Below are 24,032 nucleotides of genomic sequence, written 5' to 3' on the forward strand. Positions count from 1 at the left end.
ATCAAAGAAATGTTATTTAACAGTACCCACAATCTGGCAATCATTCAACATACTCCACAAGTTTTTGTCTCTAAAAAGCTCAAAAACCTAAGATAAAATTTCTGTAGTTTAATCTCTCCGGATGTACTGTTATAATGCAGCCAAAAGGATTTGAGCTTCCAGCAGGTGTATGAGATTCCAGCAGGTGTATCCAGCACATAAAATTGCATGTTTCACCCTTAATACACTTCGATAATTCCCCCTTATTCAAGTATCATTCATATGGACATTTGTCTTAAAAAGAATGTAAAACAAGCATGGAATAACACAATTATAGAGAAGAAAAGTTCAAAACTTTAAAGGTTTCGTAAAATGCATTAAATAGCCTCAATAACATATAAATTCAAATCAACAGAAGATATCTGAGAAGAGGAAGCTCAGTGTAAGCACTAAGAAGGACTTGAAACATTTTCTGGCCACTTACCTCTTTGAAATCTGTCGCACCATCCAAACAATTTTTCCAGGTTTCTGCAAGACTAGACAACATGCATCAATCACACAATTGTTAAACAAAACGAAACAAAAGCCATGTTAAAAGCTTTGTGCTCCCTTGATACCTATTTTAAAATGAAAACAACTTTGCTATAAACAAAACATAAACAAACCTGTTAAACGTTCTGTCAGCATGATCAAACTTTCCGTTCTGCAGACAGAGCATATATTCTGGCGCTAAGGAGAAAGAAAAAGTCATCAGATGGCTTCAAACCTTGTCCCCTTCTGAGGCAACAGTCTGCATAGAGAACACGTAAAAAGTTATCTTACCAACTCTAACAAGATAAAATAAAACATAACCCGGAGATGAATAGTGGCTCCCATACATGAACTTAGGTTCTGGCATTTCCTGATAACGTGTCTGCAACATAAGAAGAAGAAAAGAGTTCTGTTTAATATCAGCACTCGTGCCTTCTTTCAAAATTGTACACCCATATACTGTCCCTTTATCTATTTAATAAAAAAAGAGGGAGTTGAGGGTCACCTCCCAGATTTTTTTTTCCTAAAGACAAAACATATTCTAAGTACTAATAACTATGCTGCTTTAATCAGATCAGTAAATCAGTAAGAAGGCACAAAGGTTTTTTGTAATTCATATTCCAGAATTATCAGGACTTCTGCTTTTTTCTTCTCTCACTTTCCACACACCATGGCAGTGACTTAACTTCAAGTACTTGATATTTTTGCTTTTCACCTGAAGTTTACTAAGATTACGGAAGGCACATATTGACTGAACTCAGCCTGGCAGATTCCCTCCTGCCTTAAGCTCCTATGTGTTACCCCCAAACCCAATTGTACTTTAAACAAAAAGTCCATTAAGTATTTGCTGTTATTGAAGAAGTGGAGAGTACAAGCATCATCAGTATTACAACCTTAAGAACCATTTATGATTTTAAAGTACTTAATATTTTTATCAATAAAATGCAGCTATTCTGGCAGTATTTTCTTCTCTAATACTTCATTAAGGACTAATGAAGACTGCAAAACATGAAACATTTTCCATAAACTATTTTGGAATAGTCAACCTACCATAGTAGAAAATAATTTCATAAAAAGAATTAAGAGCAAAAAAAACTTGGGACCTTCTAACTGTAATTCTGTATTTGACTGTTTAGGAAAAGAAAGCGTGCCTATTTTGAGAAATGGAAAAAAATTGTGCACTGCTATCTGCATGTGGAAATTTCAACGAACTCTGATCTGCATGGATCTGTATTTCCTCCCCTTAACAAATTCTCACTCAAATTCAACATTTTTCTAACACGGAGATACTTAAGATTTCTGTTAGTTTGCCTTGTGTAAGGCACACATGCATTTTACATTATGTATTTTAATCCTTTGGTCTTGAAGTTTTATATTTCCGTGTATGTTAACAGTGCCTGCCATACAAATGCAGTTACAATAATGACAACTTGATGATCTTACTATAAAAAACAAAAACAACAACACCAAACACACAGAATATTTAAAAGTACAATACATACGGTATGTTACTAAGAGAGATGAAGCAGATTTAAATAATTTTAAATTAGTACCAGTAAAATCAGTACTAATAAACTGAAAATAAATATAACACAGTTTATAGGCAAGTTTGCTTCTGATAAGGTTGATAGTATTTTATATATGTGCATTAACTCCAAAAGGTTGCTTGACAAAGCTCCTTTTATTTCCAATATGTACAAGGCCTAAAATGTTCAGTTTAAAAAGCCAAGATATACATACCAATAATCTATCCAGCCTTTCCTTATTCAGGGCACCAATTGGTTTACTAAGATCACGGAATGTTTCAGGCTTTGTTAGATCTAAAAAAACATAGTTAGACTATGAATTGCTAGGAATAAATATATTCTGATCAATAGTAAAAACCACAACTACTACAACAATCACCACAGAAACACCCCAGTAATTCTTCCTCCTCCCCAGGTGCAAAAGAATAATATTCTTGCTCTAAATAGCTACTCAACTCCTTCCTTCCCGGTAGAATTGCTCTTAAACCACTTGCATAAGAGCTAGTGGTTATACGTGCTTGACAATTACTGCAACTAACATCGTCTTCTATATGAGACACAAAAGCAGCTGGCATTGCCTTATTTCTGCTCAGCTATTCTGCATGCTACAGTTAAAACCACCAAACAATCAGATTGCACTACTTGAGCCGGTGCTCAACACCACAACATTCCTCTACTCTACTGGTTTTAGAGGGACAAGCTTCCAAAACAAATTACACAAATATCCTTAACCAATGAGCCTATTTAGACACCATCCTTGTTAGCCTATTTCTTTCAACTTGAAATATTCAGAACTGTGAAAGAACACCTGGATCCTGTACATTTCAATACATACAGATTGTTCCACGAAAGGCCATTTTATCCATTCTTACACACTGAATGTTCAATACCACTGATTTTCAAAGTGACCAAGCAGATGCTAAAGAGCCTTTATGTGAAAAGTGAAATATTTAACAGAGAAAGTGAAAGTTCAGTCGTCCGCTGAACTCTTGAGCAAGAGTAAATACAAATGAAAACATCCAAGGCCACTAACACCAAGTGCATTTTGATGTACCTGGAACTTTTGGCAGTGTAACACCCATCCCCCCCACCTGCCCCAGAGATGTTGGGCATGATGCACTAACATGGCTTCTTGTATATACATACCTAATACTGAACTAGAGTAGTCTGCTATGATCCAGGGAAATACAGGATACTGGGAGAGATCATTGCAGCTCCTATCAGCCAGATTGTTGAGATGAAGAAGATATTCGTAGTTTGATAAATGTCCTCGTTGCCATTGTAACATGTAACTTTCAGCTGTATGCTCCGTAATATGATTTTCTAAAATGAAACATAACATTAAGGGGTTTTGAGGACTGGAGTTCCACCCACAAAATTATACTGTAATTAATATTAATCAATGTAAAATAATTAAGGGCACAGTTGTTTAAAAGAACCAATCAGGATTAAGTGGAAGTTTTGTGTTTCAATAGCTACTATTCTTTATATATTTTGTAATACCTGTTCAGATGGGCCTGAAGTGCAATTCTATGTGTACGTCCCTGCCCCCCTGCCCTCCTCCCCCCCCCAAAAAAAATAAAAAAAAAAATCACCCAGAAGGAGTTTTGAAGCTGAATATGGACACGATAGGTGGAAAAGATCCTGAAAGTTTATGAAGGTATAGAACAATATTTGCAGATCATGAATAGTGTTCATGGCAAACAGGCAATCTTTAAGATTTCAAGTTTCAAGAAACAGCTCTGCTGGGAAGCAAGGAAAAAAATGTTTCCTACTGGACAACTAAAGATGCCCACTGACAATAATTTATTGCAAGGAGTCACACACAAATGTAAAAGGAGTTCAGTATCAAGACAACTGAAACAGAGAAACTAGTGGAAGATAAAACTTTACCACCACTAAAGTAGGAACTATGTACCTGAAGCATCCAGCCACTGAGATGTTACAAGCACCTTTAGAAATCATAAAAGGGTGAGCCCTATCCCTAATGTCCAACATCAACAAAGTCTTCAAGACAGAACAAAAAACTTCACTGGAAGCGGAATAAAAGAGAGAAGACTGATTTTTCCACTCCACCCCCTTGTACATCTTTTGACCTCTTTGGAAAGTAGAGTTGCACTCAAATAATTTATTTCCATGGAACTGGAAGCTTTGACTTCATCAGTCCCTGCACCTGGAAACTTTGTCTTTGGAAAAAAAAGTACAGGAGAAAGTTATCCAGCAAAGTCTGAAGTGAGGTAACAGCATGCAATTAATTTAATAACAGAGGAAATCATATCAAACTCTACTTCCTTTCCAAAACGAAAATGTAAAAGACAAAAAGGATTCTCAAGTCAAGTGATTATTTCATTGTGGATTTTCCAGTTTCCTTTGTGAATACTCCAAGATTTGATGAAGTGGGGAAAATGTCAACTGGTATTTAGGCAAATTCATTAAAACAGAACTACAGTTCTGGTACAATAACAAGGTAGTACAAAATTTACACTTCCAATATTGGCAGTAAACATGGAGTTCCAGTGTTTCAGTTGTAGTAGTATTCTAGAAAAAATAACTATTAGCTTTTTCTTTCATTTTCTCAGTGCACATACTAGCATTTTAGAATGTTTGTGTTCATGATCTGCAAAAGATATGTACCACTTTCTAGGAATTAATGAATAAAAAACTTAACAGAAATGATAATTTAATTGTTTTTGAAAGGTGATTTTCATAATTTAATTGTTTTTGAAAGGTGATTTTCATCAGCCGTTGCTGCTGAGTTTGAGGAAAGTTCAAGTATTTGCCTGCACTAAAGATCCATTCACTACAGGAGCCTTCTCAACACAATTTATACCCAGACTTAACAGGGGGTAGGAATGGAATCCACCCACTATCCTCTCTATATTCTTCCAGCAAAGCACAATTCAGCTGAGTGGATCTTTCTTATTCCTTGCTTTGAAGAAACTCTATTTTATTATTTTGGTTTTTGGGCACTACCTATCAAGTTGCAGATTAAAGGAATCAGTTTCACCTTAATAATGTGAATGTGTCTCAGCTTTCATACTCAGTTCTTCAAACACAAACAAAAAACATGCCACTTTGCAACATTCATTTTGAACTTTGTTTGCTTCTACCAAAAATTTTTAGGGCTTATTCTTCCAATTCTCCCTACAAATCAAGAAAGCAAAACCCAGGCAAATTTCCCCTCACAAGAGTCTACAAACTACATTAATAAATAAATACTGCAAACCTAGATATGTTGCAATAAGGAAATAGAGCTCATCTCGATCTTGACAGCTGTAGAATTTCAAGTAGATATCAGAACAAAGATCATTTTCTGTGCAAAATACTTCAAGTCCCTTAGAAATTAAAGGGGAAGAAAAAAACAAATTGAAAGCAGTTACTGACAAGGTATAACATTCATGTTTTTACAAAATATTCCAGTTACTAATATCTAAAGCTTAAGACTAATAAGCTGGGCAGTGGTTTTGCCTACATACAGTCTAATGTTTTGATCTTTTCTGTTTCCAACCCTAAAAGTATTCAATTTACACCTCACTAAGCAAACAGATTTACAGCTGTCCACAGACTGGCTCCATCTAACTTGTTTAAGGACAGGTGATATATTTTTTGTCCTAAGTGAATGAAGTGAGGCAAAGAGTTAAAGAGTTTTAGTTTAAAGGCGTTTTGACATGCGAATTTTGTTCAATACTGAAATTTCAGTGTTAACACTGAGAACACACAACTGAGGTTCCACCACAGCACTGTCAGTATCCCTCAGTCACGTACAGCAGAGCTCATCACTCCACATTAGTCTCAAACTAAACTAGTGATCAGGCTCCCTCCATGAATCAATCCAGAGAGAAAATACACCATGAGAGGGCAATTCATTCTATCATAAGATAGGTGTTTGAGATAAACGGGATGAATTGCTCCCTGGAGGTACTCCCTTCTCCCTTCCCTTACACCGACTGCTTATGAAGGAAATTTTTCATCCTTGACAGAGTTCAATTTTCCTGTTTCCATCTTTCTGACAACACAGGGAACTAAAACACCTTCTAGTGTTTTAGGTTTAGTTTTTGAGTGCTGTTCACTAAATATTCCACCGTTTTTAAAAACATATATGTTTTACCTGATGATGCACACAACTTCAGCTGGTCAGTTTAACAAAACATATACACAGCATGCTGTTAAGATATATGTATATATATATATTTGATCTTACCAGTGGCATTAGACCATGTCTTCTTTTATAGATGCGACGTACATTTTGCAGTGTTATTTGTACTACTGGTTTCTGTAGGGGGAATGGGTAGGGTGGTAAGAAAGAAGACTGAGATATTCCAGGAGATGTATATTCTTTTACATTAACCTTTCCAATCAATCTGAAGTTTCTCTGAACTAGAGATACTAGCAATATCAAAGCAATATCCACCCATGTCATTTTAGAAGTGAAACTGGTTTTAAGCAGTTACTTTAAAAAAAGGAAGTTTGTCTTTGCTGTTGGTTCTTGTCTGAGTAGCAAAGCAGCTTAAGAATAAAAGATGAACAATGCATGATCACCTAAATCTGTTGCCAGTAAGAATTATCAAGCAAAAGATGTGCAGAACACAAAGATCTGTATTAAAAAATAAGGAAGCCATTGGGTTGCTGGGCAAAATGTTTGCCAATGGTGCCATCTAATGGATGAAAATTGAATGGCATTTTGTCATAAAAATGTGAAACACTTTACTTGTCTGGACACATTTTCAGTATATTAGTAGCCTGCTAGAACTATTGCTGCTACTTCTGTGACAAAGCTCCAAAGCAGTGAGATGCTCTCAATTTTCCTCTAGAGAAAGCAATACTCCGTTTAAAACCTAGATACATCTTCCAATATGAAGTAAATGTATATAAAGCTCTCACCAGGTAGGGACAGCATCAAAGAGTAAGATTAGAACTTTATCTTAAATGAAATTTTACAATAAGTTATTGTTAAATATTAATGGAGAATGAGCAAAGGACATTTTGTGCTTAGGCAGTAAGAGGTAAGTTTTAAGCAAGTTAGCGCAGAGTCAGAGTACTGAGATATACCAAATGAAATCAGAGCAGCATAAATTAAAGGAATGCTAAGGAACTTTTTATGAGAACTGAAAATACAATTTTTTGGAGATGTGCTGCATGTGCATTTAAGAGGAATAATATTAAAAAACCTGTCCACTAGAGGAGCAGCGTGCTCACACCATATGCAAGACCATCTATGAGGCACTTACAGGATATCCATTAAGAGGCTGGAAGTACAAGTTAGCATCAGTAACACACACATGCCCTGGATTAGTCACCAGTGGTGTCACCATTTCTGCTTTACATTCCATATTCAGCGTTTCAGAAATGCTTTGAAATCTACAAGTGAAGAAAGGGAGTAAGTTTACCTCTGGTTCTTACATACGCAGAGCTACCCTTAAATTCTTCAGATTAGTTTATAACCATGGGATGTCACAATGGGGACTTCACTATTTTAGGAAAGAAGAGAGTTCTTTGTTGAGACCTCTACTTTACCATGTCGTGTTCTGCACCATTCTCAGAGCAGTATACTATTTCTATGTTCATTTTTCTATACAGAGCTTTATTCTGCATATACCAATGCCCAGTTTGCAAAAAAATTAATAGGTAAACTGAACAGTTTGAAGAGGAAAGAAATGGGGGGAAATAACACATTCATCTTTACAACACATAATTTGTCATTCTCCATTCCAGGTGGTTCAGAATGTAAAGAAGATAACTCTCTGAATTAGAGAACTTGTGCTTCCCCGAGGAAGCACTTAAGTACTGAAGCAGAAGACTAATTGACCAGAATTCAAATATATTTTCCCAGTAGGAAGTTATTAGAAAAATACCTGTTTTTATCAAATGAAGTTCTAGCCAAACGGGATTGCAGTATAGCAGTTATCTAATGTGAAGAAAAAAGAAAATATAGTCTATGATCCAAATACAATTAGAGTTTCATTAGTAACATTGATATTCTGATAGAAATAATGAGATACTTACCATGGCAGCTTGATCTCCCATCTTATCTAGACAAGAAGCCCTGTAGAGCTAAAGGACGTTGAACATTAAGTGAAATAGCACAGAACTCCCACACAAGTCACAAGTCAATAGCAACTGGGAGTGTTCTTAGTGCTGGAGTACTACAAGAGCTATTATTCTTTCTTTTTAAAGTAGAACATGTTTGTTAATTATTATTATTATTACTTTGTCTATACACTACCACCCGGCATAGTAAAAAGCTAACAAGAGCAGCTTACAACTGTTTTCAGAACTAGATGCTATGTTCAACTGCTGCATTTAAAAAAAAAAGATACTCCCATCATTTCACTTTGAGAATAAGTTACTCAAAATATTTAAAGAAAGCTCCCCATCAAATACCAAAAAGACACTCTGACAAAGTGTGTAGTGATACCAAATAACCACATACCTGATGTAGAGTTTGCACAACATCTCCTACTTTCCCAGCCACATCCAGTTGGAATAAGTGTTCTGTAGTACCCTAAAACCAAAAGGATATTTACTATAAGTAAGTTTAAAATAAAGAGCAATAAAAAAAAATAAAAGAAAAAAAAACACCTAAAATTAAAATACACTAAAACCTTGTCAAATTGTTTCCACAGGTTGCAGTATATATTTGAAAGACCTATGTTAAACCCGAAGTTTTTTTTTTTCTTTACAAATCTATCTTCCCTGTGGTAAGCTCTTTACATAATAATTGGTCAGTCATTTAATATAATGCAACATAATAACTTTGAAGCGATCCATTTAATATAGTGAAAACATCTGTAAGTGTAGAACTAGTACATGCTCTAACTAGTTTAGTATCACAAACATGTAAATATAGAATTAGTAAATGCTCTGACTAGTAAATGGCAATACATTTGGACAGCTACTATATATAGTTTTTTAGACAAAATATTCCAGCCCATTCAATCTTGAAAGACCTGGCTTTAAAAGTCATCATTCTTCTCTACATAAGTAGTTTTAAACTGGAATGATTCCAAATGTAATTATATGTTTGGACTACTCATTAATAAAAACTCTAGGAAACCCGCTTTGGCAGGGGGGTTGGACCCAATGATCTCGAGGTCCCTTCCAACCCCTACAATTCTGTGAAAACCGCATGAGTATACCACACAAGTTGGGTGATGTTCATTTCTTTCATCTACAAAGTCTTCCCAGATCTCTCAAGTGTCATTTCATTTCTCATTTTGACTTAACTATATTAAAAGTATGTGTGCAGATCAGCTGACAGTGACTCTTACACAAAAGTCATCTTCAGCAAAGGTGGTTAGGATCCCTTGAAAGACCCAGAACGTAGTATAAAACGGTATTAACACATTTCTGTAGGGTTTTGTTTTATCTTTAGTTAGACTTTTAAATTAGGTATCAGTAAAACTTCTTCAAGACATTGATCGGTGGATACAATTGGATTAATTTAAAACTTAAGGAAACAAAACAATCTAGAATTTCAGTAGCAATTTGGTTAAAAACTTTGTAACATTTTACAAGCACACAATTTTCCTTCAACAGGGAAAGCATAACTTTCATATTCTAGCGGATGGTCTACAAGGGCTGCTTACAGCCTACAACGCAGAAGCTTTCATGAGCAGTTCTCTGTCTAGCTCTCCAGCTGCGTGCAAAGACAGCAATGCAGTGTTTTGTAATTGATCTCAAACGATCAATGGAAGACATGGAAGCTAAAATGTACTACCAGATTCCAGTACTCAGTGAAGCATCCAGAACTGGCAATGATCTAAGTGTAAGATATCTAGCAGCAATTAAAAAATATATATTCTGAAGTGACTTAAGGCAAACTGAACTTCTGTTTTAATTCACAGAAACATACCTGCACTTTTGTGAAGGAAATTGTAACGGTTAACTCTCAGGAATGGTTCAGGTATGAATGACTCTTGATTCGGGACAAATTAAAATGAAAAACCTTACAAAAAAACACTAATTCTTTTATCTTTTCACTGTTTTGACAATGTGATAGTTATAAGATATTTAATAAATTGTGCACTTGGAGGCAAAACGGAAAATACAAGGACCAAAACAGAAATCAGGTTTAACACAAAGAACTAATGGCATAAAGCAAATGAAAAAAAGAAAATCAAGAAATAAAATAAAATAGTTTAAGAGATATCAACAAAATAACCTAAACCAGTTTTTGAGAGAACAATTCCTACAATTTCTTGTCTCTTATAGCAGCAATACATATTTACGGACTCCATGACTCCTGAAATCTTCCACTTGAATGAATATGGCAAGAAATATAATACAATAGTCTGTTTCAATTCTTGCCTTTGGAAAGACTTTTTGGGCAGAAATAGTGTTTCAATGACTCTGCATTTTCATTTTGTATTTGTATCTTAAACCATCTCCCATTCCATCTGAAAATCCCTTACTTGTGCACTTCAAAGCCCTCAGGCTCAAGAATCGGAGCAGACTCACCCCATCAGCAGAAAGGAACCAGAAGCAAGCTCTGGTTTCTGCTGTAAGCAGACTTATCTGCCATTCCTTTGAACCGCAACGCATTCAGCTGGGAAATCTCAGTTAGGAATCTCTCATCTGGGTGTGCTTAGAACTGAGGAGAAGTGGCCACTAAATACCAGTGGCCAGCTGACAGCTCTGTCTGATTGTTCAGCCCACAGAGCTGCACTGCAAGGGCAGCAAGGTCTGCAGTATGTCCTCCAACAAATAATACAAATACGTTGTAGAAGAATTCAAGCACTGTTTTTTATTCAATGTGTACAATTTTTTAAGCTTTCTTGTCATATTCCTCAACTTATAATCACCTTACTGTTTCCGAAATGAGAGGATAGGTCTTTGCAGAACAAGAGTTCACTAAAAACAGTGAAAAATTGTATACTTACTCTGACTGTTTTATAGGGTGCAATAATGTTTCTTTCTTTAATGAGAAAAGCCTGAAAAAGCAAGAATGTTAGTTTTAGTCTGAAAAAAACCACACCACCCCAAACAAAAAAAGAACACATCCAAAAAAACAAAATAAACCCAAACCCACATCAATAATAAACATAAATCCTGATAAAGGCAGAGCTAAAAACACTGTTTAAGCAGTCAAAATACTGGGTTGCAATATCCTGCTTTAACAACCCTACATGAACTGCAGAAAAACAATGACCTTTTGTAGCTGCTAACCACAAAAGGGACAAGTGTCCAATGCATTTCAGAGGCTTACTCACTTATACAGTCAATTAGTGAGCTTTTATTCCCATCATATGACCGTCAAGGAGTTGCAAGATTAAAGGCAGTAAACATAGCCACCAGTCTGGCCCCATTCAACAGAATACTCCCCCCACCTTTTTGTCTGGCAGCTCATGTCCCTCGGGTTCTGCCCTGAAGGGAATGCCCCTTCCCATAGAGGCAACTCATGAAATACCCTGAGACCTCTCAAATGAGCTCTGTTCACTGCCAAACATTTTGCTTCCTGTTCCAACAGCCACAAATGTCAGATTTCCTCTCTCATTCAATAGCTCGCTTTTGGACAGTTTTGTATTTCTGATGCTACTCAGATCTGGAGAGGACCTTCCCCTCCTCCCCCCTCCAAAAAAAAAAAAAAACACAAAAAAACACACATGAAACCTTCAGATTTTCCTCTTCACAGCTCCTACGCAAAGGTTTAACTGTTGGCACACTAGTTCATCACCTTATCATCTGCTGTCTCAAAAGGTGTCAAAAGCCAGAAAAGTCTTGTTTTGCCCTGTCCATAGGAAAGACTCAAACTTGTTAAAATCTCATGCCTGATTAAGACTAACTCAGTCCTAAACTCCACAAAAGGCACCAGACTGCACTACCAACTGCATTATTCTACACCACGGCCTGAGAGCCTTTCAACACACCAGGCATCCATGTGGCTCCACCAGACCCAGTGCTTTGGTTTGCTTCCTACAGAGAGCATCACGCCTGTGGGTCTGCATTCAAAGGCAAATAAAGAAAACCAAAACCAAGAGAAATACTGTTATCAGCCTGGTAGATGAGGGTAGAGCAGTGGACACTGTCTACCTGGACTTCAGTAGGGCTCAGAAGCTAACATCATAGCTGACCTTTGCCACGTAACAACTCACAGTACGGGCAAGCCAGCAGAAATTGAGCAGCATGCTTAGAAGCTTGAAGGCTCAGCATGCCTCTTTAAGTGCTACATCAAATAATAATGGCAATTAGTTCCTTTCATCTGACATCGGCATTTACAGACCTGAACCAGGCTACAGGAGAATAAAAATCAGAGTAAGAGGAACCTACTTTATACTCAGCACTTACTACTGTACGATAACTAAATATTATTCTACACTGAAAGTCCCAAATTCCAAACTATGAGGGAAAAGCCAACAGCACACATCAAAAAACATATGGAAGCAGAACAAAAAATTTAGCATACTACATTAATTTCATATTTTGGAGGACCTTTATCCAATTATTATTTATATTTGCTGTTTTATAGTCATTATTTTTTAGTTTTCTTGTTACATAAAGCAAAGCTTCTTATCCAGCTATGCATTAACAGCTTTGAGCCCAAAGAAAAGGTGAACATGTTGAAGATGATCCAATTATTCACTGTGTACAGTTTCCTACAAGACAGAAATTCTACTAAAAAAATATTCGGAACTAGATCATGATTTATCATCAATACAACCACTGAGCGAGTACTTTACACTTGAAAGTCCCTATGCCTTTTATATAAAATACCAGCGTTATCATCACAGCAAAATGTTTCAGAGCACTTCCCCAGTGACAGAAGGATGACTGGCATGCTACACGTAGTGGGACAAATAACATTTGCCACTCAAAAAGTTAATTCTCTTTTCTTCATGAATGTTTTTATACTCATCTGTTCTTCAGAACATCAGCGTATGGGATGAATAAAAGGTGTAATGATATAAAAGACAACACTTTTTTTTAGACCACCTGCAAGTTTGCATGGAACAATTAGAAATACCTATAAACAACAACAACTGTAAAACACTAAATATAAAAAACAGCATAGACAAAATTAAATGCTTGGGTACCTCATTGACTGCCAGGGTACATAACACAAGGCCTTCAATCTTTGGTAAAGACATTTTACCTTCTCAAACATTCTAGCATATTTGTATTTCCCATCTCATCTCTGCTCTTTCCAGAAATGAAAACATGAGAGGTTTCTTTGTTTGTTTTAAGCTCTGGAACACTTAGCCCCAGTTTTGCAAAGCTTGAAGTATATTCTGTTAGTTAACATTATGTACAAACATGTTCAAGTTAATCACACCTCATGACTGAAACTTGAGCCCACATTTCAGGATAGCTACTGAAAATGACTGGTGGACATACAGTAGAGTCCAATGTTTTTATAAAGCTGAATTGAAAGGACAAAGATGGCTTTGCCATTGCAAATATATGCTGCAGAAAGAAAAAAAAAAATCTATATATATCTGTATCAAGATGAAAACAAGGATGATTAATAACCACTTTGAGATCAGTCTATTTGCCTTTTTCATTCAATTCTAACATTGCCCTAAGCTCCATTATAAAATGTAGTGTAAAAAAATCTTCTATAGTTTGAGATTTCCAACAACAGTCTCACATTAATGCTAAAGTTTTTCACACCAATTAGTTGTGTTTCCAGTCAACTTCTCACCCTAAAATTCCAGCTCTGAGAAAGACAACATTAAAGAATGTAACCTTTCATGTTTATACATCAAGAATCTGTTATATGCAGCTCTTACCTGATTACATACAACAGAAATCCCTCCAGATGTTTCCCTAAAATGTAAATAAGATATTTAAAGTGATGGGCATTTCAGCTTTTTAGAGTTAAACGCATATAAACAGTAACTCAAATTCACATACCGAGTGAAAGGATTATTTGCTTCATTGTCTTCTGGGGCTTTTATACTAATGCAGTCTCTCAGTGGTATCTGCAACAAGTAAGAAAAACACATACCCCTTCTTAAAAGCTTTTTAAAAGGAATCTTAATTTATCAAGAACTTGCAAGGTTGCAGTGCTTACCTTGATAATGGGTTGGATATTTTCATCAGGTTCAAAAATTATTGATTTTGAACAGATTTTTAGAGAACCTCTGATTTTTCTAGAGGAACAAAAAACAAGTAGTAGTTGTTGTGTGTGTTTTACAGATACATGAGACTACAACGACTAGAGCAAACAAATGTGTGTAAACCTTTTGTACCTTTCATCCCTGCAACCTTTATTTATGATATGATTAGCTGTGTGCTGTTCAAAGTAATATTCTTCCAGGTTAAGAAGCAGCAGTGAAAACCTGCAAATAAATAAACAAAAAATATTTCATTAGAAAGAAAACACCATAAAACAGTTAATGTTCTTAATAAAATATATCAAGTGTTTGGGAAATCTTCACTGACATATATAGAAACATAAAATCATTCAGGTTGGAAGAGATCTTCAAGATCATCTGGTCTAACCATCCCCCTACCACCAATGCCACCCGCAAACCACGTCCCTAAGCAGCACGTCCAACCTTTCCTGGAACACCCCCAGGGATGGTGATGCCACCACCTCCCTGGGCAACCCGTCCCGATGCTTGACTGCTTTTTCTGAGAAGAAATGTCTTCTCATTTCTAACCTAAACCTCCCCTGATGTAACCATTCTCTCTAGTCCTATCCCTAGTTACCTGCAACCTGAACCTCCCCTGGCACAACTTGAGGCCATTCCCTCTGGTCCCATCACTAGTTACCTGTGAGAAGAGGCCAACACCCAGCTCCCCACACCTTCCTTTCAGGTAGCTGCAGAGAGCAGTGAGGTCTCCCCTGAGCTTGCTCTTCTCCAGACTAAACACCCCCAGTTCCCTCAACTGCTCCCCACAGGACTTGTGCTCCAGGCCCTTCACCAGCTTCGTAGCCCTTCTCTGGACACGCTCCAGGGCCTCAATATCCTTGTAGTGAGGGGCCCAAAGCTGAACCCTGTACTCAAGGTGTGGCTCCACCAGAGCAGAGTACAGGGGGATGATCACCTCCCTGGTCCTGCTGGCTACACTATTCCTGATACAAGCCAGGATGCCATTGGCCTTCTTGGCCACCTGGGCACACTGCTGGCTCATATTCAGGTGAGCATCAACCAACACCCCCAGATCCTTTTCCTCTGCACAGCTTTCCAGCCACTCTCCCCAAGCCTGTAGTGCTGCATGGGGTTGTTGTGGCCAAAGTGCAGGACCCGGCACTTAGCCATGTTGAATCTCATCCCACCAGCCTCTGCCCATCCTGTCGAGGTCCCTCTGCAGGGCCTTCCTACCCTGTATGTGCCCTGTCGCCCTCCCAACACCTGAGAATTAATTAATTTAAAATAACTTTTTAAAAGAACAAGCCTGTACAGAAACTTTGTATACACATAAAGATGATTGACTGATGCTCTTCCAAAACAGTCAAGGTTAGATATTTCAGTCTGTTCATATGTCTGAGGCGGGAACCATCCTAGCATAGCCAGTCTTTAAGTAATAATGAGAATAACAACACAATAACAACACTACATTTAACTCGGATCAGTGTAAGCCAGTCAAAATATGCAATGACACAAAAGGTGGAGCAGGAACTCACATGGTGGAATGGAGAAGATAAGATCTTTCCAGGGCAAAGCCAAGTGACACTGGTTTCAAGTGTTAAGTGCAAACCACAGGCATGGTTTTTACAACATGGCTGAGCCATGCTATGGATACCCTCTAAAATAGCATTCTCCAACAACTTTTTGGCATTTTGTACCAGTGCCAGTGTTTGTTCAAGCCCACAGGAAACCTATTTATGGGCTAATCCCATAGAAAACAAACCACAACAACAATAAAAATTGAAGAAGTCTTCTCAAGCATTTAATCGCAGGATCACGGTAATGCCAACGCTCACGCAAGGCAAATGCAAATAGGTTAGGTTTGATATAACATAAAACTACATCCTCTAACAAATTAACTGCTGCAAATAATGAAAGCTCATCAGCTCTACTAACAGGGTGAGCACGGGGTCACCTATGCATTTCAGCAGCAGGGAATGACAGCAAGTATCAGCACAGCAGGCAGAGCAGCAACATCTTATTTCCCTTCCACATACAACAGCTTGTTTGTGGAGCCGGCCTGATCTGCAGAAGTACTTAACATTTATGCACATCCACGCTTTGAGCTAAGTTCTGCATTGTGGTCATGAGGTGCTTTACGAGGAATGCTTGTGACAATGCTAATAAGCACCAGGAGTCCCCAGAGCAGTATGGCACGTTTAAAAAGCAAGCAGTAAACATGTCGAGAGTTCAAGAAATGAACTACATATTAAACAGTCTGCTTGTTAGGGCAGCATATTTCATACTAGAAAAAAAAAAAAAAAACAAAAACAGCATTACTGGAAAATATATCCTGCTTATGTAAATTTTGTGTTGTGTCTGTGTTGCACTAAATGCACCAAGGCAAAGGTTTGCTGTACTTACAAGTGGGTCCACACGCTCAACACCTCCTCCTGACACCCCGCATCCAAGACTCTCTGCCCTAATGTTCTCCTGCTTCTGCAAAAAGTCCAGTGCATTATCTTTGCCCCTGCGTTCTTGAATACAGGTGTTTTGTGATGCCATTAACAAACAGTTAAAGTTAAAATGTTAGAAAAAAATACCAGTTACAACAGTATAAGCCATATAAATCTCCTTAAGAAAATTCAATGCGAATCCACAAAGGTCACTTCAGCCTTTCCCCCAGTTACCATTACTGTGTGTTTCTTGAATATCTCAGGTTTCCAATGGAGTTTCAGGGTCTTTGCCTTCACATATCATTTCTCAGAAGGCACAGTACCGATTGCCTTCTGTTTCTCATAGAAGTTTATCTTTCAAACTCACTGCAACCTATGAATGCACATCCTATCAACAGGTGTAAACTGAATTCCCAACTTTCAGAGGCTTTGGTGCCATCACTCACCTTCAAGAAGCTAAAATAGAAGCTCCAGCTCTGCATTTTGAAGAAAAAAGCTTCACTAGGAATATTCTACATCCTAAGGGGGTAGAGAAGTATGAAACCATAGCAGCTTCCACATAGCTACCATTAAATCCCATTTTTCAACGCATCACCTAATTGAAGTCACACGGGACAAACTTAAGTTTTCTAAGTTCCAATAGCCAAAATATTTAAAGTTAGGAACAAAGGTAACACTCAGATTTGCTTGTAAAATCTTCCACTTTTTTGTCAGGGAACAGACACTATGGACACGAGGGACAATCAGCTTCACAGCAATGATGTTAGAGGTCCCGTAAATCTTCTTTTGTGACAAGTGGTAAATCACGTTCAATAGAACTCATTTCTGAAATACTGTAAGTAAGTAGAGCCACTAACAGTAATTGTATCAATGGGGTCCCTCGTGAGAGCCTTCACCACACACAATGATACTTCAGGCTTGCCAGGAGTTTTAACAAGTATTTACAGGTACCAGGGGATCAGCTCACTCTCTGGTACATGGCATCAGCAGGCAAACACAGTGTTGTGAAGGTCTGAAAAAATAGGAGATCAATAGCTATACAATTATAGCAGTGGGGATCTTCAACATACAACTAAGCAGATGGACTGCAGAGGAACCAGCAGGGTGATTGTCTTCCGAAGAACTACAGAAGGTAGTCAAAAGACACTTGTGGTACCAAGATGACTGACACACAAAATTTATGTTATCAGCTGCTACATAGTCCTATGGCAGGAATTTGTACATATGTTTGGTACAGAGCTAGAATAGTAATTTGTTTCTTCTGGGTATGACAAGAGAAAGCAAACACACACACAAAGGAAAGGAATGATACCCAAGATACGAAACAGACTAAATGCATAGCAGTGGAGAACTGTATCTTGGTCTCAAGCCACCGAGCAGCTGGGCTATTCCCTGTGCTGCATAAGCCTATGACTTACCATGCTGCCCTGGAGAACAGCCTGGCTCACAAACCCAGTGTCAAGTCACGTAAGACCAGGACTAGGTAAGCCTGTTCCTTTTTCCTCATGTCTGACCCTAAGACATCAAGAAAACTCAACCTCAGCCATTAGTCAGGCAAACATCTAACCAAGGCCTTCCAGTGAGAAGAGCCAGACTGCTTCAATAATACAAGTGGTTTCACACCCCCCCCAACAGAAAAACAACAACAGAATCTATTTGTATCTAATTTTTCCCCAAAAAGCAAACCGTAAGTATCAACTGACAAATGTACAACACCACAGCTGAATCTAAAATGAAAAAGATTTTTTTTTCCTTTTAAAATTATCACCAAGAACTAGTACCTGGAAAAAGAGGTTTTGTTCTAATGCAAACACTTGTGTTTTTTAATAAAAAAGCAAAGAGATCTTCTACGTGTGGCTGCTGCTCTCAAACCCCATATTCCTCTCAAACCCTGTATTCCTATAGCACAGTAACAATGAATACTGGCTGCTATTGTTTCGGGCAAACACAAGAGGATCAAGTTTGCGGTATTTTTCTTAAGCATCAGCAAGTGGCTCATTTTAATCCACTTTTGAAATGTATAACCTCGTTGTTACTTGAAACTTCCCTGAAGTTGAATCACTTGAAACAAGTGATTTCATTAGCATTTATTAAAAATAGCATTACCTTTTTCTAAGTAGCTATCTTCTCTTGGAAAGCTCATGGAAACCAACTCAAATATCCTTTGAAATCAAGCAATGAAACTCATACCCTAGCATATTGTATGATGTGTTTATGCTGGCTTCCTAATAAAGATACATTTCACAGGCTTAACATTCACAATTTTTGTGGTCACCAGGCTATTTAGTTACTTACAACAGATTGATGAGGTCAGTAAGCCACATTTCTTCAGAAATTTCTTCAGGCATTTCTTCAGATACAATTTACTATTTTTTCCTCATACATTGACCTTGACACATTAAACTATTTTTAAAAAGCGATATATTGATTTGAAAGTGACAGAGAGGAACAAAACAGACAAGATTTTCAAAGAAAGCTCAGATGCTGTTAAAATATCTGTATGGGGGAATGCTCAATGCCTTATGTTTTAGCTTCTTAGCAGTCTGGTCTTTATCCTTGAATAAAGTCTTGCCAACAGTAAGTAAGCTTTCAAGAAAGCTTCTCAGAAAATGATATGTGCCTAATGCATTTGATCATTTCAAAATCTGAAGGAAAAAGGCTTTAACAGCTTCCCTTGTCCAACCCAGCCTACCAGCTTCCTCAGAGACCACTTACAGTTCAGGAGACAACTCACTTCAAACTGCAGAAGCCATCAAATTAGCAGACAGAGAGGAACACCAGCTTCCACTCGGAGCTGCGGAGTTCCCTCAGGATAGTTTTGCACAGGTTTAATAACCTGAATGAGTTCATGGAGGGGAACAACAAGTAACGCAGACTGTACAGCATGAAGGGGTCGGGGGCAAGAACACCGTGGCCAGAAACGAGACCTTTCTGCTCAGAGGGCAGCAGCCCTGCTGTCAGAGTGAGAAGGCAGCAGTGCCCCTTCCAGGATGAAATGAATCGGCAGCCTCCACGGCCAGCAGGGCAAAGCCTCGAGCTTTAACACGGGTGGAAGGGCATTTGAGCTGTTACAGGGTTTGCATTAAACCTGAGCTGTATCTGAGACCAACAGCAGAAGCAGCTTGGAGGGAGAAAAAGAAGAAACTTCAATGAAGGCCCTAATAGCGTTTCTGTGGAAACATCTTTGATACCCACCCGCATCCACTGGTGTTTGTCCATTAACTCTTTACTCATGAGGATCAATCTTTTAATAGCTGTTGCTTAAAATCTAAGTACCTACACTTAAGTGTAAATTAAAGCATGCTAATACAAATTTGCTTGAAGGCTTTTTCATATTCCTGTTTGTGTTGTCCCAGAAAAGTGGCATTAAGAAAATAAAAAAAAATCAAATGGAAGTGATGTGGAAGGTGTTCCCTTGTGATGAGAATCAGTATTGGTTCAAAAAGTAGCTTCAGGGGAAAAAAAAGGAGGAAGGGAAAAGGAGAAGGCAAGCACCTTGCCAAGACAAACAGAACTTAATCTGTAGCAGGAAGAAGAAAGAGTACCGCAGGTAAGGCTGGTACACAAACAAAGAAGTGAAAAACTCTGGTTGCTCTTTTTTTTTTTTCATTTTTGCCTTTTTCAAAAAGCTCCAACATAATTGCCACTCAGAAAAGGGCTGAGGAATATGAGTCAAGAACACACCCTAGATGCATACAAAAACTAAGCAGGACACTAAGCAGCAGGAGAACACTTGCAAAACCTAACCTCATGTGAGGTCATCTCCTATAAACAAGGTTTGGGAACCCAAATTGCACCCAAACATTCCTAGCATTGTTTCAAGTAAAATACAAAGCCATACACTGAACTCTTCATTTACCAACTACAACTTGAGGTTTGTAAGTCCTGCCAAAATGCTATAAAATATCCCCCAAGTAGAAAGTGTGTTATATCGGGCTTGGTTCTCAAAGACCAAGTGAGATTCAGCAGGGAGAGAACCATAATCCAACCCGACAACAACAACATAAAAAAAACAAACCCACAATTTATTTTATGCACCAATGTCATCTATCACCTGAAGCACCAAATCAGGTACAGGAATGAGCATGCAGGGACCAGCATCTCAGAAAAAAAAAAAAAAAAAAACAAAAACATTTACATTATCCAGAAGAAACAGCAGCCAATTGATCCTGCTTTAGATTCTTCATCTGTGATTGAATTGGTTCCATTTCCACCACTTCATTGCACACGCTGGGAAACTACTGGGGCAGAACAGTTTCAGGTGGTTGACTGGACACACCTGGGACAATCACTTGACCCAATACTGAAGTACAGTCCTCAGAAGTACACTGCCAGGGACGAACAAGCAGGCCACCCAGCTCAGCAGCAGCCTGCAGGTACACAAAACCAGCTCTAAGTAAACCTCATCCTAAGAGCAAAGTATCTATCGGCCAGCTGATGCATGAATAAAAGTCTTCCTTATGTGTATTTTGTCCTCAGAGGCTAAGATAAGGCTACATACTTAAACATGAAACAAAAAGCCAAGGGGACATCGATCTGCAGGACCTACATGCTACCAGTGTGTTGTCTTACGTGAGTGATGTGAACAGCAAAACAGATGAACTCCTCGAACAGGAAGCCGAGCAGGCAAACCAGCAGAACTATTTATAAAAAGCCTCTGTATCAAGTGTTAGATATGCCTACATTTGGGCACACAGCCAGCAGAACCCGGAACTCTATTTATAAAGAAAGCAACAACCTCACCAAAACGCCACATCATTTAATTTGAAGTTTTGTAACTAAAATTATTAAAGAAATAAATCAAATATCATACTAATGAATGCTGAGTGCTTTTACAGATTAAATTGGGTAATCATGTACACAACACTGCATTAATTAGAAGGGAACATAATATCTTTCTTCTCTCTGAACACCTAAGAAAAGTGAAAATAGATGTCTAGCAATACAGATACATTCGAAGTTAAAAATCCTGCCAAAATTAACCCAACCTCATTAGGTAGATTGATTTGTTTAATAAAAAATAAAGTAAAGCCCGTTCTTTGTTCCCAGTGTACAAACATAGGATATTTTAGAATGATGTTCTTTTTTTCTAGAAAATGACATAGTAAGAAAAGTAGACTTACATAATCAGATATTAAATCAGTCCAAGTAATTAGTTTAGGATTTTTTCCTGATCTCTTAGAACTGATCTTCCTTCCTCCCCCCAGAGAGCAACTATATAAGAAGATTAACTTTTTACCTACTGTTTCACTGTGCTCTCAACCAGAACTTTCATAGCTGGTACATTTGCTCACTGCTTTATATAAAAACAAACAAACAAAAACAAACAAACAGCAAACTAACAAAGCCACACATGAAACACCATTATCACAAAGTTTCAGAAAGGCCTGGTCACCTCACTCGGAAATAACTACAGCAAGATTACTGAAGATAAGAGAAGTGTGAGCTATTGTCCCTGTACCAATTACCCAGCAAGAAGGCTAAAAGAAAAGCTCCCAGAGGATGTCATTTCTATTAGGCAAAATAAACAGCTTTTTTTGTGCTGTTTTAAGGCAGGACTGCCTATTAGGAAAACAAAAGACAGGATTTGATATTTCACAGCCAAAAACGTTTTAAATTGCTTAAGAAATATTTTACGATTTCCTTTTTTTTTTTTTTTCTTCTTCAGAAAGGCACAAGAAGAGAGAAAGAGAGAGAGGGGAAGAGACACAATACATATGTGTGTGTATATATATATATATATATACATACACACACACCTGATTTCATATATACACATTTACTCTTATTTTACACATTTGTCAAATTAGGCAAGGGGAAGAAATAGAGAAATGAGTTTGCAGATATTTAGATGGGAAAAGCTACAAGTGAAAATGATGACAGAATTAATCTTTCATGATGTTCTCAAACTACAAACAAGAAGATACAAGATCCTAAAACGCTTCCAAGGAACCTTCATTAACTGCAGATCAGTAATGCTGACAGACATTGATAAGTTGGTTTTGTTGTCAGGGCTTTTAGGAGAGACTTTTATACCACTTGGATCTTTAGAGCAAATCTGATGAGTTGTGGCCTCTTCCTCAGTTTCTCAAAGAAGCAGAGACAAGTTATGTTAAAACCTGAACAGAGCTATTACAGTCATACTTCTAGCTTTTCCTACAGTGAAGATGTTTCACTTCACAATTAAAAATCCTTCTCCTCCTCCGAAGGAGCTTGTCCATACTCCACCCAGGACTCCCACAGTTAACTGAAAACACAGCAGTCCCCAAAAGCAGCAAGGAAAAAGATACTCAAGAAAGCAAAAAAGGGATCCAGAATACGTTCGGCCTTTGGAAGCGTTTCAAAAGCTGTAGCAGCTTCATCGGCTGAACACCTATGAATCAGAATTTATACGGGCAAAGTGAGCCAAGCCCTTCGTCACATGTTTTTCTCCCCAACAATAAACAGCACTGTGCAGCCAGGGGCAGGGATTTGCACAGGGCTCACGCGGGCCCTGCTCGGTGTCCACGCGGGCCCCTGTGGCTGCGGACCCCCCAAATCCTGCAAGGGGAGGGAGGCACCTGGGGGGCACCAGGGTGCCGTGCCCTTACCTGGCAGAGATCTCCTACAGGGCGATACGAAGCTTTATGAAGGGCTTTGAAACTTTCTGACGAGCCCGGCGTCGATGAGCCACATAAAAGAAAGTGTGACACAAGCTAAAAATAAGAGAGCGAATTCCGGCCAGGCGCAAGGTATGGGCTGTTAGTCACAGGCACACGAACTGCAGCCGGAGAGCAGGAAGGGGGCAATTGCGTTTAGCGCTGTAAGGAGCTGTCAGCCTGTAATTGAGGGGCTGACGAAACCCGGATCGTAACGCTCAGAAAAATAACAAACAGTGAAGCAGCGCTGTGCCACGACACCAACACAACCCAAAACAGCCGAAATGCAGCTTCCACGCAGCTGAATTCAGCCGAGCGAGCTCATTTTATCCCCATTTCCCCAGCTTTGCCCAGCACCTTTCCAGCCCCGGCTGCGGGGACCCAGCACGCACCCCCCTGCAGCGAGGGCGCAGCGGGCACGGCGCCTGCCGCCCCTCCGCCCCCCGGCACCCCGGGACCCTCTCGCCCGAGGGGTCCGTGCCCGGGTCCGGGTCCGTGGCCGTGGCTCTCACCTCTCCTTGGAGTACAGCTCCTGCTCCAGCCGCCTCCTGCGGATGAAAGCCATGGAGCCGCCCGGCCTCCCCGCCGCCGCCGCTGTCGCAGCAGGCCGGGCCAGGCCGCGCCTCAGGGAGGCGGGGAGAGTAGGGCCGGCCCGGCGGGTCGGCGGGGTGCCTGCCCTCAGCTTCCTTCCTCTTCCCCTTCCCCTTCTCTTTCCTTCCTTAAAACTCGAGCTGTGCTGGTTTTTATCGCCGCAGGTCCAGAGGAGCAACGCGAGTCGCCAGCTCGCAGCAGGGCCTGTGCCCGAAGTGGTGTCGGGGGGAATGGTTTGGGGTTGGGGTTGGGGTTGTCCCTCTCCATGGGGCTTATTCAGAGCAGGAATGCAAGCCT

At 38.9% G+C, this 24,032-nt stretch overlaps 1 protein-coding gene across 2 annotated transcripts in view; it reads right to left on the minus strand.

The window, feature by feature from the left end:
- NSMAF (neutral sphingomyelinase activation associated factor) overlaps window positions 1-23,791 on the minus strand; it is a 36,868-nt gene extending 13,077 nt beyond the window's left edge. The window contains exons 1-17 of one of the 2 annotated variants that reach the window (XM_084508302.1): window positions 23,657-23,791; window positions 14,225-14,314; window positions 14,047-14,125; window positions 13,887-13,954; window positions 13,763-13,799; window positions 10,916-10,966; window positions 8,467-8,538; window positions 8,040-8,087; window positions 7,889-7,941; window positions 7,265-7,394; window positions 6,238-6,309; window positions 5,263-5,371; window positions 3,183-3,359; window positions 2,251-2,330; window positions 802-892; window positions 645-708; window positions 464-515 (exon numbers count right to left, since the gene is read on the minus strand). In XM_084508302.1, coding sequence (XP_084364428.1) covers window positions 464-515; window positions 645-708; window positions 802-892; window positions 2,251-2,330; window positions 3,183-3,359; window positions 5,263-5,371; window positions 6,238-6,309; window positions 7,265-7,394; window positions 7,889-7,941; window positions 8,040-8,087; window positions 8,467-8,538; window positions 10,916-10,966; window positions 13,763-13,799; window positions 13,887-13,954; window positions 14,047-14,125; window positions 14,225-14,314; window positions 23,657-23,709 — 1,326 coding nt within the window. In that variant the 5' untranslated portion in view covers window positions 23,710-23,791. The remainder of the gene's footprint in view (window positions 1-463; window positions 516-644; window positions 709-801; window positions 893-2,250; window positions 2,331-3,182; window positions 3,360-5,262; window positions 5,372-6,237; window positions 6,310-7,264; window positions 7,395-7,888; window positions 7,942-8,039; window positions 8,088-8,466; window positions 8,539-10,915; window positions 10,967-13,762; window positions 13,800-13,886; window positions 13,955-14,046; window positions 14,126-14,224; window positions 14,315-23,656) is intronic. The other variant, XM_084508303.1, reaches the window with a different exon arrangement.
- Between the last annotated feature and the right edge of the window lie 241 nt (window positions 23,792-24,032).

This window comes from Aythya ferina (genome assembly GCF_964211825.1).
Source record: "Aythya ferina genome assembly, chromosome: 2".
NCBI lineage: Eukaryota > Metazoa > Chordata > Aves > Anseriformes > Anatidae > Aythya > Aythya ferina.